Below are 21,727 nucleotides of genomic sequence, written 5' to 3'. Positions count from 1 at the left end.
TTCTGGAAATGATTTTACTGCTTGTTTCTTTAAACCCTTGGTTATTTCAATTTGTATATTTTCATTCAGTCTTGTTTTAGGAAGAATTTAAGGTGGTCCATACCTACCACATGCAGACTGATTCCTTATTACATAGGGACAATGTAATAATGTGTATTTTAGTGTTTATGCAAAAATAACATTTTGTCTTTAACCTGTAAATTTTGCAAACCACATGATGAGAATAATTCTATATACAAGAACCAAGAGTTTAGTGACTCTGGCTGACTATCATTAGAGTAATCAGTCAGTCCTTAACCCAGGGGCTTGAACAGAAGATCAAACAACAGCAACAAAAATTATTCTCTCCACCTCCCAACATGCATGCTCATATGTATTTTTCAATATTCCTTTTGTAGTTTGCAAAATTCTTATTTGTACCCTGGGAGTGAATCTATCAGATAACAGTGAAGTTTATACATATGTGTATGTGTGTGTGTGTGTGTGTGTATAAATTTTATTTGAAAGTCAGGAAGACAGAGAAAGAGATCATCTTCTGTCTACTGGTTCAGCTCAAAATATTGGTAACCCACCCAGGCCTGGTTCAGGTGGAAGCCAGGAGCCCAGAACTCAGTACAGGTCTCCCATGTGGGTGGCAGGGACCCAAGTACTTGAACCATCACTGTTGCCTTCCAGGGTGCACATTAAGCAGGAAGCTATATCAGAAGTGAAGCACCTGGGACTCAACCCAGGTGCTCAAGCATCCCAAGCAATATCCTAACTGCTGCCACAAATACTTGCCCATAGTTATATTTTTATTGATAGGGAAATTGTCCTAGAGAATAAAGAGAAAAATGGTACAAACTCTGATTTCATGGCAGAATAATAAAGATTCCTGTAGAATCCCTGCCCTGAAGATGAGAAGGTAGAGAAAGGGAAAACCTTGCCTTTCACAGTCATCCCCAAGCACAATCTCAAGAGTGCCTGAGGGGGAGCCCAGCTCCATGGAAGGAGAAGACCTGAGAGGCAGAGGTACCAAAGATACAGAAAAAGTAGTGTCCAGGGAAACTGTGTGGAAAAGCACTACTCTTCGGTTGTTTTATATGGAGGAATTTTTTTTATGTAAGCTTTCTTTACTTTTTGGTCAAAAAGATGCTTCATGTAGAATATTTGGCAAAGAAAGATCACAAATGTGCTAAGCAAGGGGATCTAAATATGTGTCATCTGCTCCCAATTCCCAGTGCTTGGAACACTAGCAAGGAATGTGCCCACACGGGCTTGAGATGGCTCTCACAGCAGCAAATGATCACCATGTAGCCCTTTAGATTTTGAGTCCCACACAGTCAATGTTCAGTTTGGGAAAACGGTGTCCAAAAGGATTAGGATTAGGGTTCCAATAGTGAATCTACTGCTTTTCACTGTCTAATTTGGGAAGATTACTTAATCCCTTTGAACCTCAATTTCCATGTCTCTAAAATGGGATGAAAACACTTTTACTTCCACTTCAGGAAGTTTAAGACGATAATACATGGAAAGCATCAACGATGGCAATTAGGCATCATAAGTAGCAAACTAATACCTAGTATTAGTGTTGGTGTTTGTAATAGTTGATATTTTCTTGATCCATGAAACATTTTTAAATCTGGACTTCTGTGCTCTATTTCTTCAATAAGAAAAAACTACGCCAACTACGAGATTGCATTATTGGGAAACGGCCAGAAGATGAAAATACCTGTGGTAAGTAACATTTGCCTGATACTCAGATGATAGTGATGAAGCAGAAAATGCAGGAGCTGCAGAGTCAAAGAGGCCTGAGTTCAAATCTACATCCAATCACTGCCTGCAGCCTGACCTGGGGAACATCTTAACCCCTGGTCCTCAGGTTCCTTGTCTACAAAACAGCAATTTTACATTCATCTGGGAATTGCTGTATGAGCACATTAAGTATTTATATTCTCTGATCCATAATGAACCCTTTGATAAGTGCTGGTTACTTTCCCCCTTTTGATTTCTATGTAGTTATACATAGGATAACTGTAACTCTGTTTCAGTTTTTTTTTAATAAGCCAATATGTAGAGAATCCAATAATTAAGGAATCAAACTTTTTTTTAATAAGGTCAAATATTCTCACCATAGTCCAATCACACCATTATCTGCATGTGGCTCATATTAAATTGAATATCTCAGGTTGGCTTCCTGGGGAGCGCAAGTGCTTCTTGGCAATGCAGATTCTCCATGATAATAATTAAAAGTTGCCTTGGTGAGAGGAAAGCAGTCAATAGTAACAAAATCCAAACAATATTAGATAGTTCATCTTCTTCAGAGATAAACAACACATCCCAAAATCAAAAATAAATTATGTTGTCACTGCCTAACTACTTTTTCCCCAAGTCTCTACTCCTGCACAGATAAATTGAAAATTAACAACTGCTGAAAAGCTTCAAAAGCTTCCATCTCTTCTATTATCGAAAATATTGGCCAGCGTTTAGCTAGTGCTTCATGTCAAAATTCACTATGTGGAAATTCATTTCTGTTCATATTACTGAGCTGTTATCTATTTTCCTATATAGAATCCTTTGAGCTCTCTTAGAAACTATTTCGAAAACAGAAACTTTCTAAAAGTATTAAAGTCATATACCCAAACTACATGAACATGTTGTATCAAAGAGAATCATGTACCACCATGTTTATACCAGCACTGTTCATGATAGCCAAAAAATATTGAATCAACCACAGTGTCCATCATCAGATGAATGGATAAAAAAGTGGCATATATCTATCCACACAGATACACACACACAACAAAATATATTCAGCTATAAAAAAATGAAATTCTATCATATTCCTCAAAATGGTTGCACTTGGAGGACACCACGTTGAATGAAATAAGTTGGACACTGAAAGACAAATACTGCATGTCCTCCCTTTTATGCGGGGACCAAAATTTTAAAAGTAAAATAAAAAAAATACCTGTGTTGAAACAGACTAATTGTTAATAATTGTATACTCCTGCAGTTTTAACGATCTGTGATGACTTTAACATGTACTGTATATGAGTGAAGTTGAACATCTTCTCATTTAGTTATTGTTTATAGTCCTTGTTTATATTCCTACTGAACTATGGTGTTTTTTACTTTTTATTTGTTGAACTCTATTTAGTGGGTCACCAGCCTTTACCTATAATGTAAATTAATGTAAATTAAAAATGTCTTTTCAAAAATAGAAAAGGGATAAAAAAGGAAAAATTAAAACCGTAAATATGGTTCATTTATAGATAGTGGAGTTCTATAAACTTTATTCTAATGTACAGCAAGATTAAAATTTGAGCAATTTATAAAACCATAATTTTTATAAATAATTTTAGCATGGAACATTAAGTAGTGTTAATAGCTAACATTTACTGAGCATGTACTATACAGTAGTATTTCTTGTAATAACTCTACATGGTAGGTATTATTCCCATTTATAAATAAGAAACAGGTTCTGAGAAACTAAATACCCCAAAGATGCTAAGATTAGAAACTACCATCAATTTATATTTGAATTCAAAATCAATGCTTTTAATCTTGGGTGATTTCATTAAGAACCAATCAGTTCTGCACTCAGCCACAATGGAATAAATAATACCAGATCCATCCCCTCATTGTACAGAATGTTAATACTGGGCAAAAAAAGCATGAAGCAACCAACTTCAGGAAGTAGATCCTGGGCAGACTGTAAACCCAGAGATAATCAAAACTTATCAGGTGGTTCTCATGATTATTCACATCTCTGCAAGAGGTGTATCTCCTGAGTGCAGTCTGAGCAAAGCCAGGAAGTCCTGCAGAACTGCAGGAGTGGAGCTCCTCATTCAGGGCAGCTGTGTGGTGGATATTGCAGAGGATGTAGCTGCCTACAGGGGTGGCTTTAGAAGGATTCCACAGCTCTGGAGCTGAGGGCTGAGCTGTACAAGTGCACTCACTCCCCACATAGGACCTCTGTCCCTAATGAGTTGTACGATGAGAAACTGCAAATTTTGTTCCCAAACTGTACTCTACATGTTGTGTGTATGCGTGGGTACAAATTTGTTGAAGTCTATGCTTAGCATGGAGTTGGTCCTCTGTATATAAAGTCAAACTAAAAATGAACCATAATGAAGAAAGAGATGAGAGAGGGAAGGTGGGATGGGAGTTGGGGCAGGACCACTCAAAACACAAAATTAAAACTTCTAGGATACTGAAAGCAAATCAGAGACAGTAGAATTTAGCAGAGCTGGGAAAAACCATACTGGGTGTGTCTCTTCAAAATCTCCATAAAACACTTGACATCTGGCTGCAACAACCAAGAGATGCACTGAATGTGGATGCTGGGGTGGGGATCATCTGGCCTATGGGCCATATAAGGACAGTGAAATCATTTGATTTTGTTCTGTCAAGGTAACTGCAGATGCAACTCGAAATTTATTAAGTGGACAGCAGGCTAATTTTTAAGTTGATAATTTTATATGACCCACAAATTACATTATGAATATTCAGATTTCCCGTGGCAGAAAAAAGATGTCCCACCCTAGTAACATCTACCCTAGAAATGCCCTAATAAAGACTAAAACAAAGTCCCAGTTAGATCCAGGTGGGAGACAGTTTATAGGCTTGCTCTTACCAAGGACTTTAGAAAGCACCTTAGGTTTCCTATAGATTAATACCAAAAAATGAAATGAAATTTAAAAATAAAAATAAAATCTTCCAAACTTATGTCAGTAGTTATACCTGCTTAAACAAGAGCTTATACTCACCAGAGGAATATTACAGAATCTAGAATAACAGATCATCTATAATGTCCAAAATTCAGTTTCTAAAAAGAAACACATAAAAGCCTGAATAATCTATAGTGAAGGAAGAGAAAACCATCAATGAAAGCTGATTCTGAGATTGCTCCACTGTAGCCCATAGAAGATAAAAATTTTAAAGCAGCTCATATAAACATGGAATCAATGAAAACTGAAGATTCAAGGAAGGAAAATAGTAGGAAATCTCAGCAGGAAAAATAAAAATATATGCAGGAATCAAGTGGAAGTTGTATAAAACAGAACTATAATAAATATTTATTTTTCTTTTATAATATTATATATATAACTCATTGTATATATGATCTCATCAGCAGAGTAAGAGTGAACTTCAAGAGAGATCAACAGAAATTACCGAACACAAGCAGGGAGATAAAAAGAGGACTTTGAAAGATGAACAGAACCCCAGGGACATTTGGGACAAAACAACACATTCTAGAGGACATGTAGTTAGAATCCCAGAATCAGAAAAAATTGAGTTTTGAACAAAATATTTTTGAAGAAATAATGGTTAAAAACTTGGCAAATTAAATGCCAAATACATCCATACAGTTCCAAGAAATTAGGAGGGCAGGAGAAGGTCAATTAATTAACTGCTGTGAGAAGGACATCAGGAAACTTGCGGTTGGACTACTTCAAATGAAAATAAAGAGAAAATCTTGAGAGATGCCCAAGAAACAAGACACGTTACATACAAAGAAAAGGGATGGGAACATTCACTAATAACTGATTGTAGGCAATGGTGGGTGAATGGAAATATACTAATATCTTTAAAGTGCTAAAAGAGGGGACTCCAAGATGGCTGAATGGGCTGCTCTGGGAGATGAAAAGAAAAAAGGAGGTACTATAATTCCAGTGATCTGACTGATGGAAATTTTCAGTGAAGAAGCAAAAAAAAAAAATTATAAAGGCTATATATCACAATCCAATAGCCAATATCATACTGAAGGGGGAACAGCTGAGAGCATTTCCCCTCAGATGAGGACTAGGACAAGGATGTCCACTTTCATCATTCTTATTCAATATTGTACTTGAAGTTTTAGGGAGAGCAATTAGGGAAGAGAAAGAAATGAACAGCATCAAAACTGAAAAAGAAGTCAAGTTATCTATGTTTGCGGATGACGTGATGTTGAACATGGAAAAATCTAAACACTCAACCAAAAAGCTATTAGAATTTATTAACCAAGTTGCAAGTTAAAAAATAACACAAAAAGTAGCTTTTTTTTTGTAAGCTAATGATGAACTCACAGAAAGAGAAATCAAGAAATTCCATTCCCAATAACCACAAAAAATCCAATATTTAGGAATAAGTCTAACCAACGTAAAAGATCTCTACAATGAGAATTATCAAACATTGATGAAAGAAATCATCAAGTACACACACATAAAATGGAAAGATATCCTTTGCTAAATCAATCTACAGAGTCAATGTAATCTATAGCAAAATACCAATGACATTTTTTAAAGAAACAGCAGTCCTAAAGATCTCAAAACATGCAAAAATACCCAAAGTGATTCTGAACAAGAAAAATGAAGCTGAAGGTATTACAATACCTGACTTCAAAGCATACTATAATTAATTAATACTACATATTAATTAAAATAGCATGGTACTGGCATAAAAACAAACACTTGGACCAATGGAACAGAATAGAGGGCCTTGAAATTAATCCACATACATATAGACAATGGATTTTTTACAAAAATGCTAAGACCAACAGTGGAGTAAGGATAGTCTCTTCAACAAATGGTGCTGGCAAGAATGAACTTAGATCCATAATTCTCACCATATTAAAAAATCAACTCAAGATGGATCAAAGACCTAAGTTAACCTGAGACAATGAAGTTGCTGGAAAAAAACATAGGGTAAACTCTCCAAGATACTGTTGTAGGGAATGATTTCTTGGGCAAGACCCCCAGAGCACAGGCAACAAGAAAACTAAACAAATGGGACTATCTCAAAGTCAGAAGCTTTTGCACAGCAAAGGGAGCCATCAATAGAGTGAAGAGACATCTAACAGAATGGGAAAAATATTTGCAAAGCACCTGTCTGACGAAGGAGTTGTATCTCAAATATACTAGCAACTTTAAATATTCCACAACAAAAAAATCAACCAATCCAATTGAGAAATGGGCAAAGGACTTCAATAGACAGCTCTCAAAAGAAGAAATACAAATGGCCAGCAAATATATGAAAAAATTCCCATCATCACTAGCAATCAGGGAAATGCAAATCAAAACTACAATGAGATATATCTCAGCCACAAAGAATGGCTCAAATACAAAACACAGAATCACAAATGCTGGTGAGGATGTGGATAAAGGGGAACACTTATACATTGTGGGTGGAAATATAAATTAGTGCCGCCACTGTGGAAAGCCATGTGGAGGTTTCTTTAAAAAACTACAACAGACTTGCTGTGTGATCTAGCAATCCACTACTGGGTATATACTCCAAAGACTTGAACACAATGTATTAGAGAGATACCTGCACCACCATGTTTATATCAGCACTGTTAATCATTAATAATAATAATAAAAGAAAAGATCCCTTAGGAATCTATGTCCAGGGAAAATGCCCCTCAATAATTTCCTAAAATAAAGATATTTTCAGTTAATTGAAATTAGAGAATAGAAAAATTATAAAACAGTAGATGCTAAAGAATTTCATGTACATGTCAATATTAACCAAAATAAGTTGAATCGACACTAGGGGGAAAAACAGCTAACAATTATATAAAGTAGGCAGATATAAAATATTACATTTCTTTTGCTCTCCTGTTATTTCAAAGACTGTTTAAAGCAAAAACAATAACATTCAAGTTGGGATTGTAAAATAAGAAGAGATATAAAACACACAAACGACGTAGATAAGTAGGATTACGTTTGGTTTTAAATGGTAAAGTACAACTGCATGGAGTATAAAGGAAGTTATGGGAGGGAGGAAGCCATTATAACCCATAAGCTGTACTTTGGAAATTTGTATTCATTAAATAAAAGTTTAATAAATGAAAAAAAAGAATCTGTTTTATAGTAAGAAGAGAAAGATAAAGCAAAAGGAGGGAGTGTCAAATGTGAGATGCGATACACAAAGCAATATACTGTTGTCTCAAATAGACTGAGGTAAATTAAGAAAGTACATTTTAGTCACAAAGTGAACACTAAAAATGATCAGATGTTTTAAAACTTTACCTGTGAAACTCACAGAATAAAAGGAAGCATTTAAAATCTATTTGATTCACCAGAAATATATCAGGAAAATCCAAAAGGAGTGTAAACAAAGTGGATTAGTGAAAAACCAAGACCATAGTCATATTAAACTGAATCATATCAGCAATTAAGTTAAATGTAAATAGATTATTTCATTTACAAAGCAGATGCTTTGAGACAGTATATGAAGACATTACCCATTTTTATGCTGCTCAGAACACATACTTTTTTTTTTTTTATGACAGAGTAGACAGTGAGAGAGAGAGAGAGAGAGAGAGAGAGAGAGAGAGAAAGGTCTTCCTTTTTTTGCTGTTGGTTCACCCTCCAATGGCCACCACGGCCGGCCTGCTGCGGCCGGCGCACCACACTGATCCGAAGCCAGGAGCCAAGTGCTACTCCTGGTCTCCCATGGGGTGCAGGGCCCAAGGACTTGGGCCATCCTCCACTGCACTCCCGGGCCATAGCAGAGAGCTGGCCTGGAAGAAGGGCAACCGGGACAGAATCCGGCGTCCCAACTGGGACTAGAACCCGGTGTGCCGGTGCCTCAAGGCAGAGGATTAGCCTGTTGAGCCACGGCGCCGGCCCAGAACACATACATTTTAAATGCAACACAGATAGTTTGACAGAAAAGGATGGTAAAGGATCTATAGGCCAATAGTATGCAGAGGAAAGCTGGCATGGCTTATTAACCTAATACATGAGAAACTGTAACAATATATTCCACGAGGTAAAACATGATATTACCTACTGATTTAAGGGAAATTCACCAGGAAGATACTACAATCCTAAATATATGTGTATTTTATATTATATATAAAGTTAAGAGTTTTACCAAAATGTGTGAAGTGAAAATTTCACAGTATTCAGGGATATTTTCATTCCTTGCTAAGGAATTGACAGACAGAAATCAATGAAAATACAGAAGACCTAAACTATATCAACTTATTGACCCAATTTACATTTACAGAATACAAGATCAAAAAAAATTAAGAATACATGTTTGTTGAAGACGTACATGGAAAATTTACCAATACAGAACAAATGCTAGACCATCAAAAAAGTTTCAATAAATTTCAAAGTTTGAAATCTTCAGAGTATGTTCTCTGAACCATTTCAGACTTTTGAAGTCATATCCACTTACCACAAAAAAAGTAAGTTAGACAATAATTAAAAACTAAATATACTGAAAACAACCCAAAATATTTGGTGGTGAAATACATTTCAAATGAATCCATGGGTCATATAAGAAAAAGAAAATAGTTCGGCATGAACTTTAATGTTGAAAACGTCAATGTAGAAAACATCGAAATTTGTGTAATACAGCTAAAATAGTTACATAGTTAACAGAAGGAAATTTACAAATATAAATGTTATACTAGAAAAGATGAAAAGTTTGAGATCAATAATTGAAATTTCCACCTGAGGAAACCTGAAAATGGAAAGAAAACTAAATTCAAAAACAGATAAAAAGTAAAACTTAATATTAGATCAGAAATCAATGAAAAGAGGTGAACAAAGGAGAAAATGAACAATGTTGCAGCTCATTTGTTATTTGAAAGCATAAATAAAATTGACATGTCTACATGAAGAATGATCATGAAAAAAGAGAAAACCAAAGAATGGGTTATTTTAACAAATCCTAGACATCAAAAAGATACTAAAAAATATGATTCATTTTTTTTCCAATTTATTTGACAACTTAAATGGAAGGACAAATTACTTGAAAAATCATGCTTTCTAAAATAACAAGAAAAAATTCATTTTTCTGAGTTACAGTTCTTTGTATAGTCCTGACATTTAGAACTTTGTTAATCTTGCACATATTCATAAATAGAACAAGGCAGCAAAATAGAATATAAGCTGAAATAAATTAAACTGATGGTATTATAAATACATGTATATCCACACTGATAGGAAACAGGAAACAATGATGTAAATAAATTTAGAAAACATTACATTCTGATTTTTAAAAAGTCACCAATAATTGTAAGTTCTCCCAGTTTGTGAGGCTTATTCTACACATATAGACCAGCAATTTTAAAACCACTTTATGAATATTCTAGGATTGAGCTACTAAATAAATGTACTATAAATAATGAGAGCCAGGTTTCCAGTTCTCAAATAAAGGCATAATAAATAAGGAAAAAAGGAAAACCAGAAGGAAACTTGTGATATTGCACTGTTATTAGAGAGAGAAATTTAATGAATCATGGCTGTTAACATATATGTTACAGATAAATATACACATACAGTTGTGTATATAAATCCATACATTTCTTTAGCTTTACCTGCTGAGAGGACCTAGAAGCAATGATAGCCCAGAGCCCAAGTGCAAACCTAGCATCCATATCTTATCTTACAAAAGCAAATAGGCAATAGACAGGTGAAAAGATGCCAAGCATCATTAATCGCCAGGAAAAGGTGAATTAAACCACCACGGGATAACAGTACACAACTAGGATGAATAAAATCCAAAAAGACTGTCCAACCTAAATGTTAGTTAGGATGTATAACTCTATGTATTGCTGTGGGTAAGTAGTGTGATGACTTTATAAAAATCACATATGAACTTATCACATGGCCTGGGCATTCCATTCCTAATTATTTTTTCCAAGACAAATGAAACCATATACCCACCCAAAGGCTTATTCACAAAAGATTGTAGTTTCATTCATAATAGCCAAATTAGAAACAATCCAATGTCTGATAAGAAAATAACTTTATAATATATTTTGTAGTATATTTATACCATGGAATCCTACTTAGCAATAAAAGACAATGACAAGTATTAAACATAATATAGGGGCTGGTGCTGTGGCATAGTGAGTAAAGCCACCACTTGGAGTGCTGGCATCCCATATGGGCAGCAGTTTGAGTCCCTGCTGCTCTACTTCCAATCCAGCTCCCTGCTAATATGGCTGGGAAAGGAGGGGGGAAGATGGCCCAAGTCTTTGGGCCCCTGTTTCTCATGTGGGAGACACAGATGGAGTTCCAGGCTCCTGACTTTGGTCTGGCCCACCCCAGGCCATTGCAACCATTTAGGGAGTGAACAAGCAGATCAACTTCTCTCACACTTTCTCCCCTCCTTTCTCTAACTATGCCTTGCAAATAAATCTTTAAAAATTGTACTGCATATAATTATTCTTAAACACTGCTAATTTTAAAAAATTTTTCCTAGATTATTAATTTTTAATATAAAAAGGATAGATTTAATGCATTTCAAAGATACAGTTAAAAGAAAATGAGTTTGAGGACAATGCTGCAGCGTATCTGGTAAAGCTGCTGCCTGCAGTGCTGACATACCATATGGGCACCAGTTTGAGTCCCAGGTGCTCCACTTCCGATCCAACTCTCTGCTATGGCCTAGGAAAGAAGTAGAGGATGGCCCAAGTCCTTGGGCCCCTGCACCTGCGTGGGAGACCTGGGGGAACTGCTCCAGCAGTTCTGGCCATTTGAGAAGTGAACCAGCAAATGCAATACCTCTCTCTCTCTCTCTCTCTCTCTCTCTCTCTCTCTCTCTCTCTGCCTCTTTCTCTCTGCCTCTCTGTAACTCTGCCTTTCAAATAAATAAATCCTTAAAAATAAAAATAGATAATTGACTATCTGAAGCTAAAAGAATATCAAGACAGGGTAGCAAGTATGTTATTTTGTTAACCATTCTTAAAATCCTACTACCTTGGAACAAAGGTTGGAAGGGAAAAATCGTAATAAAAGACATGATTTCATGCTTACTGGCTAGAGAAAGATAGATTTGGGGTTAATGTTTTTAGATCACATGGTGAGATTTCATAGTCTCCTCAAAAATAAGTAGTAAATAAAAACAAGAGGGTTTAAAATAAATATGGAGTAAAACTCAACAGAATCTGCCTTTTTTGTCTTCTAGATAAGCTCACCATTGTGCACCATCCAAGTGGTAAGTGCTAGTTATTTACTGATATACTTTAAACTGAAGCAAAGTACATAGTAAGCTATTTTCAGTATTAATGGGAACATATTAGCTCAATATAAAAATTCATATGGATTTTATATATTTACATGCAGAACCACTTGACATCCAAAATAATGCGAGGTGATTCTGCAATAGCAATGCTAGAAGCACCACAAGACAGAAAAAGGAGCATTGCTTTCAACTCCAGTGGACCTAGCTGTTCAGAACTTACTAGATGTGACCCTTAACACACCCAAGCACAGCTTAAGTAGCTCTCTAGGCTTCAGTTTTCTCAAATGTAAATTGTAAACTAGAATTGTACCGTGGGGTATTGCTACGTAGAGGGAGTTTAGACTGATAATTTATGTACGTGGAGGCTGATGCTTGATACTTCAGAGTTACTGGTAAAGCAAAAGAAATATGAGCGAAACTTAAGTGATTGACTTCAACATGATGGGGGTAGAATGTGAGCTGAATTCTGGAAAGATCAAGAGGGATCATTAAATAATCTAGAAGCACCTCTCTGTAGCCTGGACCAAAGCCCTTAGTGGGGAAACGGAGAAGCAATAGTACAGAGCCTGCGGCTGGCATGGAAAATGGGAAGCCTAAGGGGAAGTAGCAGGAGCCGTCACAAAAGCCAATGCAGAGTAGAAGGAACAAGATTTCTTAGAAGACTGTGCTTTGCAATTGGCCCATCCTAGTGAATGTGGACAAGAAAAACAAAGTGTAACCCAGTGAAGATTTTTAACTTCAAGGTGTGAGACAGATTGCTCCTAAAATGAGATGGCTGCTCCACATCCTACCCAATTCAACTCCAGTGGATACTCCAATGTAAAAGAATAGGAGAAATTAAAGCCTATTTGCCAAGGATGCCTTTTTAGTATGTCCTTTTTATCGCTTTAGTAAATTGTCTCTTCACTCATATATCATTTTTAAACATCCTGAATAGATGAATAACCAAGTGTACAAATGACCGGAGGTTGTGACAGAGTTTGTGTTCTTAGGTAATGAAATTGCCCACAATGAAAATCTGTTGTATAACACACCCTTCAGCAATAAGGTAAGCAATACACATGTTCTTAATTTTTATGATTTGCAGAGGAAAAAACTCCCTTGTTGAGGAAAAAAACATGAAAGTCTTCTATCCTGTGTTTTGAAACATTCTAACAAATGTGAACAAAATAGTTTACATGAATCTTTTTTGTAAAAACCAATGAGTAGTAATTTAATGAAATTGCACAAAAAAAAAAACAAAGAAGGAGCTCAAAGAAGAAAGCCACCAAGGCCAAAATATGGCTGAATTCAACACATATAGACCAAATACATCTTAAAGGAATTATGAATATATAATACATATTGCTTCAACAATAAAAATAAGACCAGTCCCTATCAATCACAATGTATATAGTACTTAAAGTCTAGGTAGTGGAGCAATATAGCTCCAAAATATTGTTGATACAAATATGTGTTACTTTATATCAACAAATTTACAGAAAACAAACTGCTAATGAGAAGCTAAAAATAACACTAAAGGACAGCAGCAATTGAAAAACCAAGACCACCAATTCAAGACAACACTCAGCAATGTCCTGACCACAGTATTTCTTCTTAAAAAATCACGCAATTCCAACTAACTACATATATGATATAGGATATTTGCACTGTTGCCAAAGGTTGTATGACAGATGAATCTGTAAAAATACAGAATTAGAGTCCTTGGTAAATTTTCATAATTAACCAATTTTAGTTTTCCAATTTTAGTAACCCTGTGCTCTCACGACTAGAAGAAATCCTAAGTAACCATAAAAGAAATTTACCCTAAAAATATAATGATTTACTTGCATTTCTGGACCATTGTGTAACCCACCAATAAGTTACAGTGCCATGCACTCGTAGACAAGGAGGGCCAGCATTGTGGTGCAGTGGATGGGGCTACCACTTGTGTTGCCATCATCATCATCCAGGCCCATCTGCTCTGCCTCTAATCCAGCTACCTGCTGGGAAATCAGCAAATAACTCCTGTACTTGGGCCCCTACGAGTCATATGGGAGACCAAGAAAGAGTTCCAGGCTCTTAGCTTTGGCCTGACCCATTTCTGACCTTCGCAACCATTTAGGGAGTGAACCAGTAGACATCAGATTTCTCTCACTCACTGTCATGTCCTACTCTGTTAGCCTTTCAAATAAATAAATCTTTTTTAAAATTGAAAATGCTCATAGAAAAATGGATTTAGAAGTTTATTTTGATGCAAAAAAGATTTTAAATACATGCATAGTCTTTTTCATAATATACATTTTTTCATAAATATTTTGTTGATTTTTCATACTTTAAACTTGTTCTAACATACCAAGATTGTGGGATGCACCAAGGTTTGGAGTTTATGAATATATCTTTATCAATTGAAACTTCTATAAGATCAGAAGGACTATACTGATGTGGCATTTGTTTTTAAGAGGAAGATTTTGGATAAGAGGCAAAGAATCAGAGTTCCTAATGCTTAGCCTATTCTTCCTTAAAATAGAAATAAAATTTAAATTCAAAGACTTTCATGTAGTTGATTGAACTTTACAATGATCCTGTTTCCTTTTAAGATGGAGGATTGTCTTGCCATTTGCCTCTACAAAGCTATTTTTTCCCCCCATGGCTATGAAGACAACAAGGATTTTGCTGCATTTCTATGTTCAATCTTAAAAGGGAAAAATGCCAACTCTGTATTTTTTACTTTTTCTTTCTTCCTAGCTTCCTGCTAGACCTCAAGTTGAGAAGGAATTTGGTTTCTGTTGCAGAAAAGATCATTAAAAAAGGTAAAACATAAAATATATATATTACATATATATTAAACATAAGTTAAGGACTTGAAGGAATCATTTGTCTAAAACACAGAAATCTTTAAATATTTCATTGTCTTCTCCTAAAAGGATAAACATGTGTTTTTCCAGTTAAAGGTGATTGTTGCTTAGAAAGATTTATGGGTGGGGTGATCCTGTGCTAGCTAGTATATTTCTATTGATGAGTCATTATTCAATAAGACATTTCCTGTGATCTCATTTTCAGGTTATTATAATGAAACTCAAGAATCTGCAGACATTGTGTTTTCTGCATGAAGCAAGTTAGCATTTGGATTGTCTGCTCTCTCCATGGCAAATCTATACCATGAAAACAGAAGTAAGACTCTGGAGTTCCCAATTTGTCATGGTCACAACTTACTAGCATTGTTCCTGCTCCAGATGGGTATATCAATGTTAAAATAGAATGCCAAACAACAATCATGTTCTTTGAAAATATTTGCATTGTGTAATGTATTTTGTCACTGAAGCAGCTAGTTCCTATTTTGACAATTAAAAATAAACAAAAGCAAAGAAGTTAAATGCTGTGTGGCAGTTATTGGGCCCGTTTGAGTCACTAACCTTAATAGATTACTTATCCTCAGTTGACAATCAACATGTAAATACAAATTCTCTTGGTTCATTTTCTAGATTTCTTACATTCAAAGCTCTAATTATTATTTTTACATCATGTTTGCAAAAACCTTTCCTCCTTTAGTGGCTGTTGGCATATAACTCTAAGAATCTTATTTTATTAAATCTTCTGTATCTCAATAGAGTTCCACAAGTATATTCTTTAAAAACATAGTTTTATCAACTTATTTCTTGGAAGCAATTTACTAGCTTAGACTAAAATGCAGTTTTATCATACTATGATTTACACATGCAAATGCTACAAATAAGTTGAAATGTTCATAGCTGTGCCTTTTCAAATAAATGTATGAAAATTAACCACTATATTTTTCTGATTACCTGTATAAAGAGGGTTTATACCAAAATTTTTAATAAATAAATGAACTTCACTGTGTAGGGCCTAAATAGTAACCACAGATGATATTTTTTTTCTAGCTTCTAAACAGTGACAAGAATGTCCATGGGTATTTATAGTCATTCTGTAGAATGCTTCTCGTGGGACTCATAACTATTAACATTCTCAAATAAACTCATTTTCAAATGTCATACAGTAATTTGATTAGTCTTCAATAGAAGGTGCCTTTGGTTATGACATTTGCAAATTCAGTACATAGTTTCACATCCACACGGTGAGTCATCATTTCTGTGTGCTGTCCTAAAGAGTTAGAAAAAGGGAAAAGTGCTTTTCTGTAACTTTATAGATCTACAAATCTCAAATGAATTTATCATTTCTGAAGGAATAACTTCCACATTATCCTTTGCATGATGACAATTCTGCCATTGGCTTTATTCCTGTCAAAAATTAGGTAAAATGTCAACTTTTCTACTTGTAATGCAATTAAATCATTCCATGCCTCAGACTCAATTTAGAGTGAAAGTGGGAGATTGTCTTTCATACAGGTAGATATCAAATATCAGGACTTCTAACTGCTACCTTTATGGTTGGACCTAGATTAAAACCATAGCCAGAAGTCTCCTTTCATGGCCCTGGAAATCTTATTTTGTCATCACAAAGAAAAATGGAAAAAGAAATCTAGACGTAACTGACATCTCCAGGATTCCTTTACCATGGCTCCTCTCCTTGACCAATTAGGCTTTGCCAGAATCATACCTAACATACCTTCTCTTTCCCATCACCTCTCCTCCAGAATCAGATTTGTTCCTGAGCCATTACGCCTAACTTAGCCAGGAACCACCCATCCCTTGGGTTCCTAAGTTTATCAACACTGACTTCCAGAGAAATTTGAACTGGTACTGAATGTTGTCAAATGCATTGTGTCTGAGTGTGTGTGTGTGTGTGTGTTTTTTAACACTAAATCTCTGGCTTTGCCAGAGCCAGGAATATGGATAGACAACATTGGAGGAAGAGAGCCAGAAGACTCCTTATCCTGCCTATTGCATAAAGAAAAAAATCAGATGCAAAATAAATACAAAGAGGTAAGAAGAATAAGCCAAATGTAAGAATGATCGCAACTGAAAATGATCCATGGGGAAGTGATAGCTTTGGTCTCTCAAGGAAGGCCACAGATGAAACCCACATAAAGGACAAGTATAAATTTAAGTTTAACTACCTAATAGATGCCTTTCCTTAGCAGTGGAAGAGAACGGGCAACAGGAGCAAAGAGAGAAGTTAGTGGGATAGAAAGACCTGATATTTATTTCCCTGGAAGTTTGAGCATTTCTACAGGAGCCCAGCTGCGTCCAGAAAAGGAAGGCCTGCATGGAAGATCTGAAGACCCTATGCTGCATCTGGAAGCCTCAGCAACAAGGCGCTAACATACCTTTTCTTTCCCATCACCTCTCCTCCAGAATCAGATTTGTCTCCAAGCCATTACGCCTAACCTAGCCAGGAACCACCCATCCCTTGGGTTCTTAAGTCTATCAACACTGACTTCCAGAGAAATTTGAACTAGTACCGAATGCTGTCAAAAGCATTGTGTCTGAGTGAGTTGAGTGAGTGTGTGTGTGTGTGTGTTTTAACACTAAATCTCTTATTTTCTACCTAGCTAGTTCTGTATGATATAGAGGAAGCATATATGTCAGTAGTTTCGTAACTGGGACAGTTTTTCTCCCCCTTCCCTGGACATTTTACAATATCTGGAGCCATTATTGACTGCCTTGCATGTGGGAGGTGGTCTTAAGAAGAAGTGTGTACAGGGGCCAGCACTGTGGTGCAGTGGGTTAACACCCTGGTCTGAAGTGCCGGCATCCCATATGGGCGCCGGTTCTAGTCCCGGCTGCTCCACTTCTGATCCAGCTCTCTGCTATGGCCTGGGAAAGCAGTGGAAGATGGCCCAAGTCCTTGAGCCCCTGCACCCACATGGGAAACCCGGAAGAAGCTCCTGGCTCCTGGCTCCTGGCCTCGGATTAGTGCAGCTCCGGCCATTGCAGCCATCTGGGGAGTGAACTATTGGATGGAAGACACCCCCCCCCTTCTCCTCTCTCTATGTAACACTGACTTTCAAGTAAATAAATAAATCTTTAAAAAAAAATAAAGAAGTGTGTACAGAGCAAAGATGCTGATAAACATCTTGCTACACCCAAGTGTCCATTCCAGAATGTCAGTGGTCCAAGGCTGAGCAACCCTGACCTAAATTATAAAGATTAATGCACCAGTGTTGTTAAAATATTAACAAACTTTAGGATTTTTGAAAGTGGAAACCCTTATGATAGTATAAGTGAATGTCTTTCTTTTGAAGTACAAATGACTTAAGCTTAAATGGATCACTGAAGACTCAGAGAATGGAGGAGTCTAATACATTTTCATAAATCAGCATTAAGAGTTCTATCACTGGAACCTCTAATTTTTAGAAAACGAGACTACTCTCCGTACTTTCTAATGAGAATGACCTTATAACTTGAGTCATTATTACATCCTATTTATGTGCTAAGTATTAGCTCATCTGAGTTCCTTCTTGTTTCCTACAATCCTCAAGGGATCTCATTTTAATAACTTGGCCTTACACAAATTTTCACTTCATATTGTTTTTCTAAGTAGATAAATATTTAGGTAAGAGATCTGCATTGTGAGCCTGATGCAGTAAGTCCAAGCTGACTGACACAGTGGTGGTACAAGGCCCTACTTGTAGCTTTTCGTGTGGCTACACCTGCCAGTTACACTTGTAGGCCTGCCTTATTTTGTGGTGCCCAACTGTAGAAACAGAGATACCACATAAAATACAGCAAAAGCCAAGAGTATACAACAGATCTCAAATTTTAACTGACAGTATATCATGTGCTCATTACTCTCATCCTCAAGATGCAAATGTTAGTGCTTCTTGTGTGATTCTATGGCTATTGAATGACGCCATGCACAAGGAAATGACCAGTGCAGCATCACATTCAAGAGTATCAGCTTTGAATCAAAACTCACCTAGTTCAGAACCTGGCTCAGCTAAGTCCTAGCTGTGTGAGCAGTTTTTCCATTTCCCTAAGCTCTTTGACATCTTTGATAAGATGGAGATAATAATATTAACATTTGGAGAGTCTTATGGTACAGCTACTTAAGCTGCCTACTTGGGGCACCAGCATCTCATATCAGAGTGCTGGCCAAGGCCCTTCTATTCTGCTGCTGATCCAGTTTCCAACTTATGTACACCTTGGAAGACAGCAGATGATGGCTCAAGTACTTGGCCCCTGCCACCCATGTGGGAGAGACAAATGGAGTTTCAGGCTTCTGGCTTCAGCCTGGCCGAGTATGGGCTGTTCCAGGTGTTTGGGGGAGTGAGCCAGCTGATAGATATCGCTCTCTCATTTGCCTTTCAAGTAAACAAACAATTAAGAATACTAACATCAGCTTTGAGAATCAAATGTAGAGAAATAATTTATCAACCAGAGGGGACATTTTAAATAGTTAGATGAATTATTTTTAGTAAGGTGGTTTGTAAAAAGTAATTCTCTTTGAAATGGGAATGCTGGTTGATCCTTTAGTTATCTGACTGGCTCTTACACACAGCCCTATACCCTGTGATACACATATATGCTATTACAAAATAATATGAATGATTACAAACTATTGGATGGCCACTCTGATTAGTCATAAGTATCAGAAATGTGGAGTCCAGTGGAAAACTCCAGAAATGGGATGATCCTATAGCAGTGTTTTCCCAAGTTATTTTTCAAGAAACTTATAGAGGTTATTGCACTAAAATGAGATTCAATGACCAAGAGAATTTGTAAAGTGCCATGTATTGTATTCCATTTGAATAGTGTATCAAAGTATTATAAAACTCATCATGTGATGAAGAAATATACTCAGGAAGCACTGGCTTACAGTTGATAAATATGTATGGTGGCCAGAATTTTCATTTATTGCGAAAAGACTGGGTGGAGCCACTTGTTAAGATGGAGTCTGAAGCCTGTCTCAAGGAAAACTATGTCATGATGAAGCACTGATGCTTGCCATGGGTAATGAGGAGGAGTCAGAGAGGTAGCACACAGGATACATATTTGGAACTCATATTTTACATGGGTAGCATCACGTAAAATATCGAATTCTGGGTTTTGCAAATAATATTCTGGTTCATTCAGAAAAGAAGTTTAACTGGCCTATCACTTGCCTTCAAATAAATTAGTATACATACCTTTAGATAAAATACTCATTTCTATTTATTCTGATTATTCTTACCAGGTCTTCAAATCAACACCTACTTTTGTTCCAACTCAGAACTGATGTAACATCACTGAGCAATGCTGCATTCTTTTAATTTTTAAAAAAAATTTGACAGGTAGAGATATAGATAGTGAGAGAGAAAGACAGAGAGAAAAGTCTTCCTTCCAATGGTTCACCCCACAAATGGCTGCGTCGTGCCATTCCGAAGCCAGGAGCCAAGTACTTCTTCCTGGTCTCCCATGCGGGTGCATGGGCCCAAGCACCTGGGCCATCCTCCACTGCCCTCCCAGGCCACAGCAGAGAGCTGGACTGGAAGAGGAGCAACCGGGACTAGAACCAGGCGCCCATATGGGATGCCGGCGCTGCAGGCAGAGGATTAACCAAGTGAGCCATGTTGCCAGCCCGCAATGCTGCATTCTGGAAGTGTATAAAACACTGAATCAATTTCTGAACCAATGGAAGCCAGTGGGATGGTTTTGCTCTCTATAGCAGTATGTGACCCTCAGAGACAGAGAGATATTTGCCTTCAGGAAGTTAACCAACAATGTGATAGATTTTCTTTTTCACTTCCCAGAGTGAGGATAGACATATCATCTGAGATGAAGGTATTATTAATTTTTCCCTAAGCACTTCCTCTTTTCTTTGTTCAAGCAAAAGACAGACAAGGGACTCACAGAAGTGTAGAGTGATGCTCTGGCACTCAAGTGAAACTATCTGCCATCATGCTCCAGAGCCTTGGGCTCCCAGATGTGGGACTGGCATTTCTCATCATGGAATGGAGTTGCCCTGTAACTGAGACAGAGCCAATGATGTCCAGTCCCTTCCCAAATCTTCCACATCAGCTGACTTGGGGGAATCCCAGCCGATGACCTTCTGTAAACAGTGATACTGAAAAGCTCAAAACTTCACTTAGGATCTCCATCTGTTCTCCCAAGTTGGGCTTCCATAACCTGTAGTTCTTTGAGTGGGATACATAAATACCTCCCCAAATGGATTTTGGTCATAGATAATCTTTCCTAGTTTAACATAAAGAGCAATGACCAGAAAATGGCAACCACAGCCCAGCTATGACTAGAAAAACTCTCTGCTTCACATTTTTGTGAAAGGTATCAGATAAGCGTTATGCTTTCCTGAAGAATAAGCTATTTCTTCAGCCAGAAAAGCCAGTGTTCATGAAGGATCTGCTCACGTGTCAGCCTCTGAAATGGGAATGGAAGAAAGTCCAGTCATCTTTAGAATAAGGCAGGAAATTTATTTGGAAAAAGTTGCTTGAGACTATGAGAAAAGGTGGAAATAGTACTACACAGCCTAGAAAAAAATATATATTTACATAATAGTTTGTGTTTTTTTCCCAGGACCACTATTGCTACTTCCATTATCTATATTTATTATAAACATATTTTTATTAATACCAACTGTGTATGTATATATAATACATTTCCCCAATCAACAGGAAGATCATTGCTGTGCTCATCAGCTGCTATGGATGTGAACAGGCAACAAATGATTGCATCATTCACCATCCCGCCTTAATATTTATTTGGGGAGCTCCTGCCAGAGGCAGAAGCATGCAGCACTGATTCACAGTCAACTAATATGCAAAGTGAGGCTACGGACTGCAAATGTCTATGTTCGGATCTCAAATCCAGTACTTATTAACCATGTGACATTAGAAATCAACTTACCCTCTTTCTGCTTCAGTTTCTAAGCTGCAAAT

At 36.7% G+C, this 21,727-nt stretch overlaps 1 protein-coding gene across 1 annotated transcript in view; it reads left to right on the top strand.

Moving 5' to 3' along the window:
• BANK1 (B cell scaffold protein with ankyrin repeats 1) overlaps window positions 1–15,250 on the top strand; it is a 313,671-nt gene extending 298,421 nt beyond the window's left edge. The window contains exons 14-18 of the mRNA XM_062198907.1: window positions 1,653–1,716; window positions 11,896–11,925; window positions 12,945–13,000; window positions 14,680–14,744; window positions 14,995–15,250. Coding sequence (XP_062054891.1) covers window positions 1,653–1,716; window positions 11,896–11,925; window positions 12,945–13,000; window positions 14,680–14,739 — 210 coding nt within the window. The 3' untranslated portion in view covers window positions 14,740–14,744; window positions 14,995–15,250. The remainder of the gene's footprint in view (window positions 1–1,652; window positions 1,717–11,895; window positions 11,926–12,944; window positions 13,001–14,679; window positions 14,745–14,994) is intronic.
• Window positions 15,251–21,727: the final 6,477 nt, after the last annotated feature.

This window comes from Lepus europaeus, chromosome 8 (genome assembly GCF_033115175.1).
Source record: "Lepus europaeus isolate LE1 chromosome 8, mLepTim1.pri, whole genome shotgun sequence".
In the NCBI taxonomy this organism is placed as follows: domain Eukaryota; kingdom Metazoa; phylum Chordata; class Mammalia; order Lagomorpha; family Leporidae; genus Lepus; species Lepus europaeus.
Note: the sequence above shows the minus strand (reverse complement) of the source record. Positions and strands in the feature narration are given on the sequence as shown.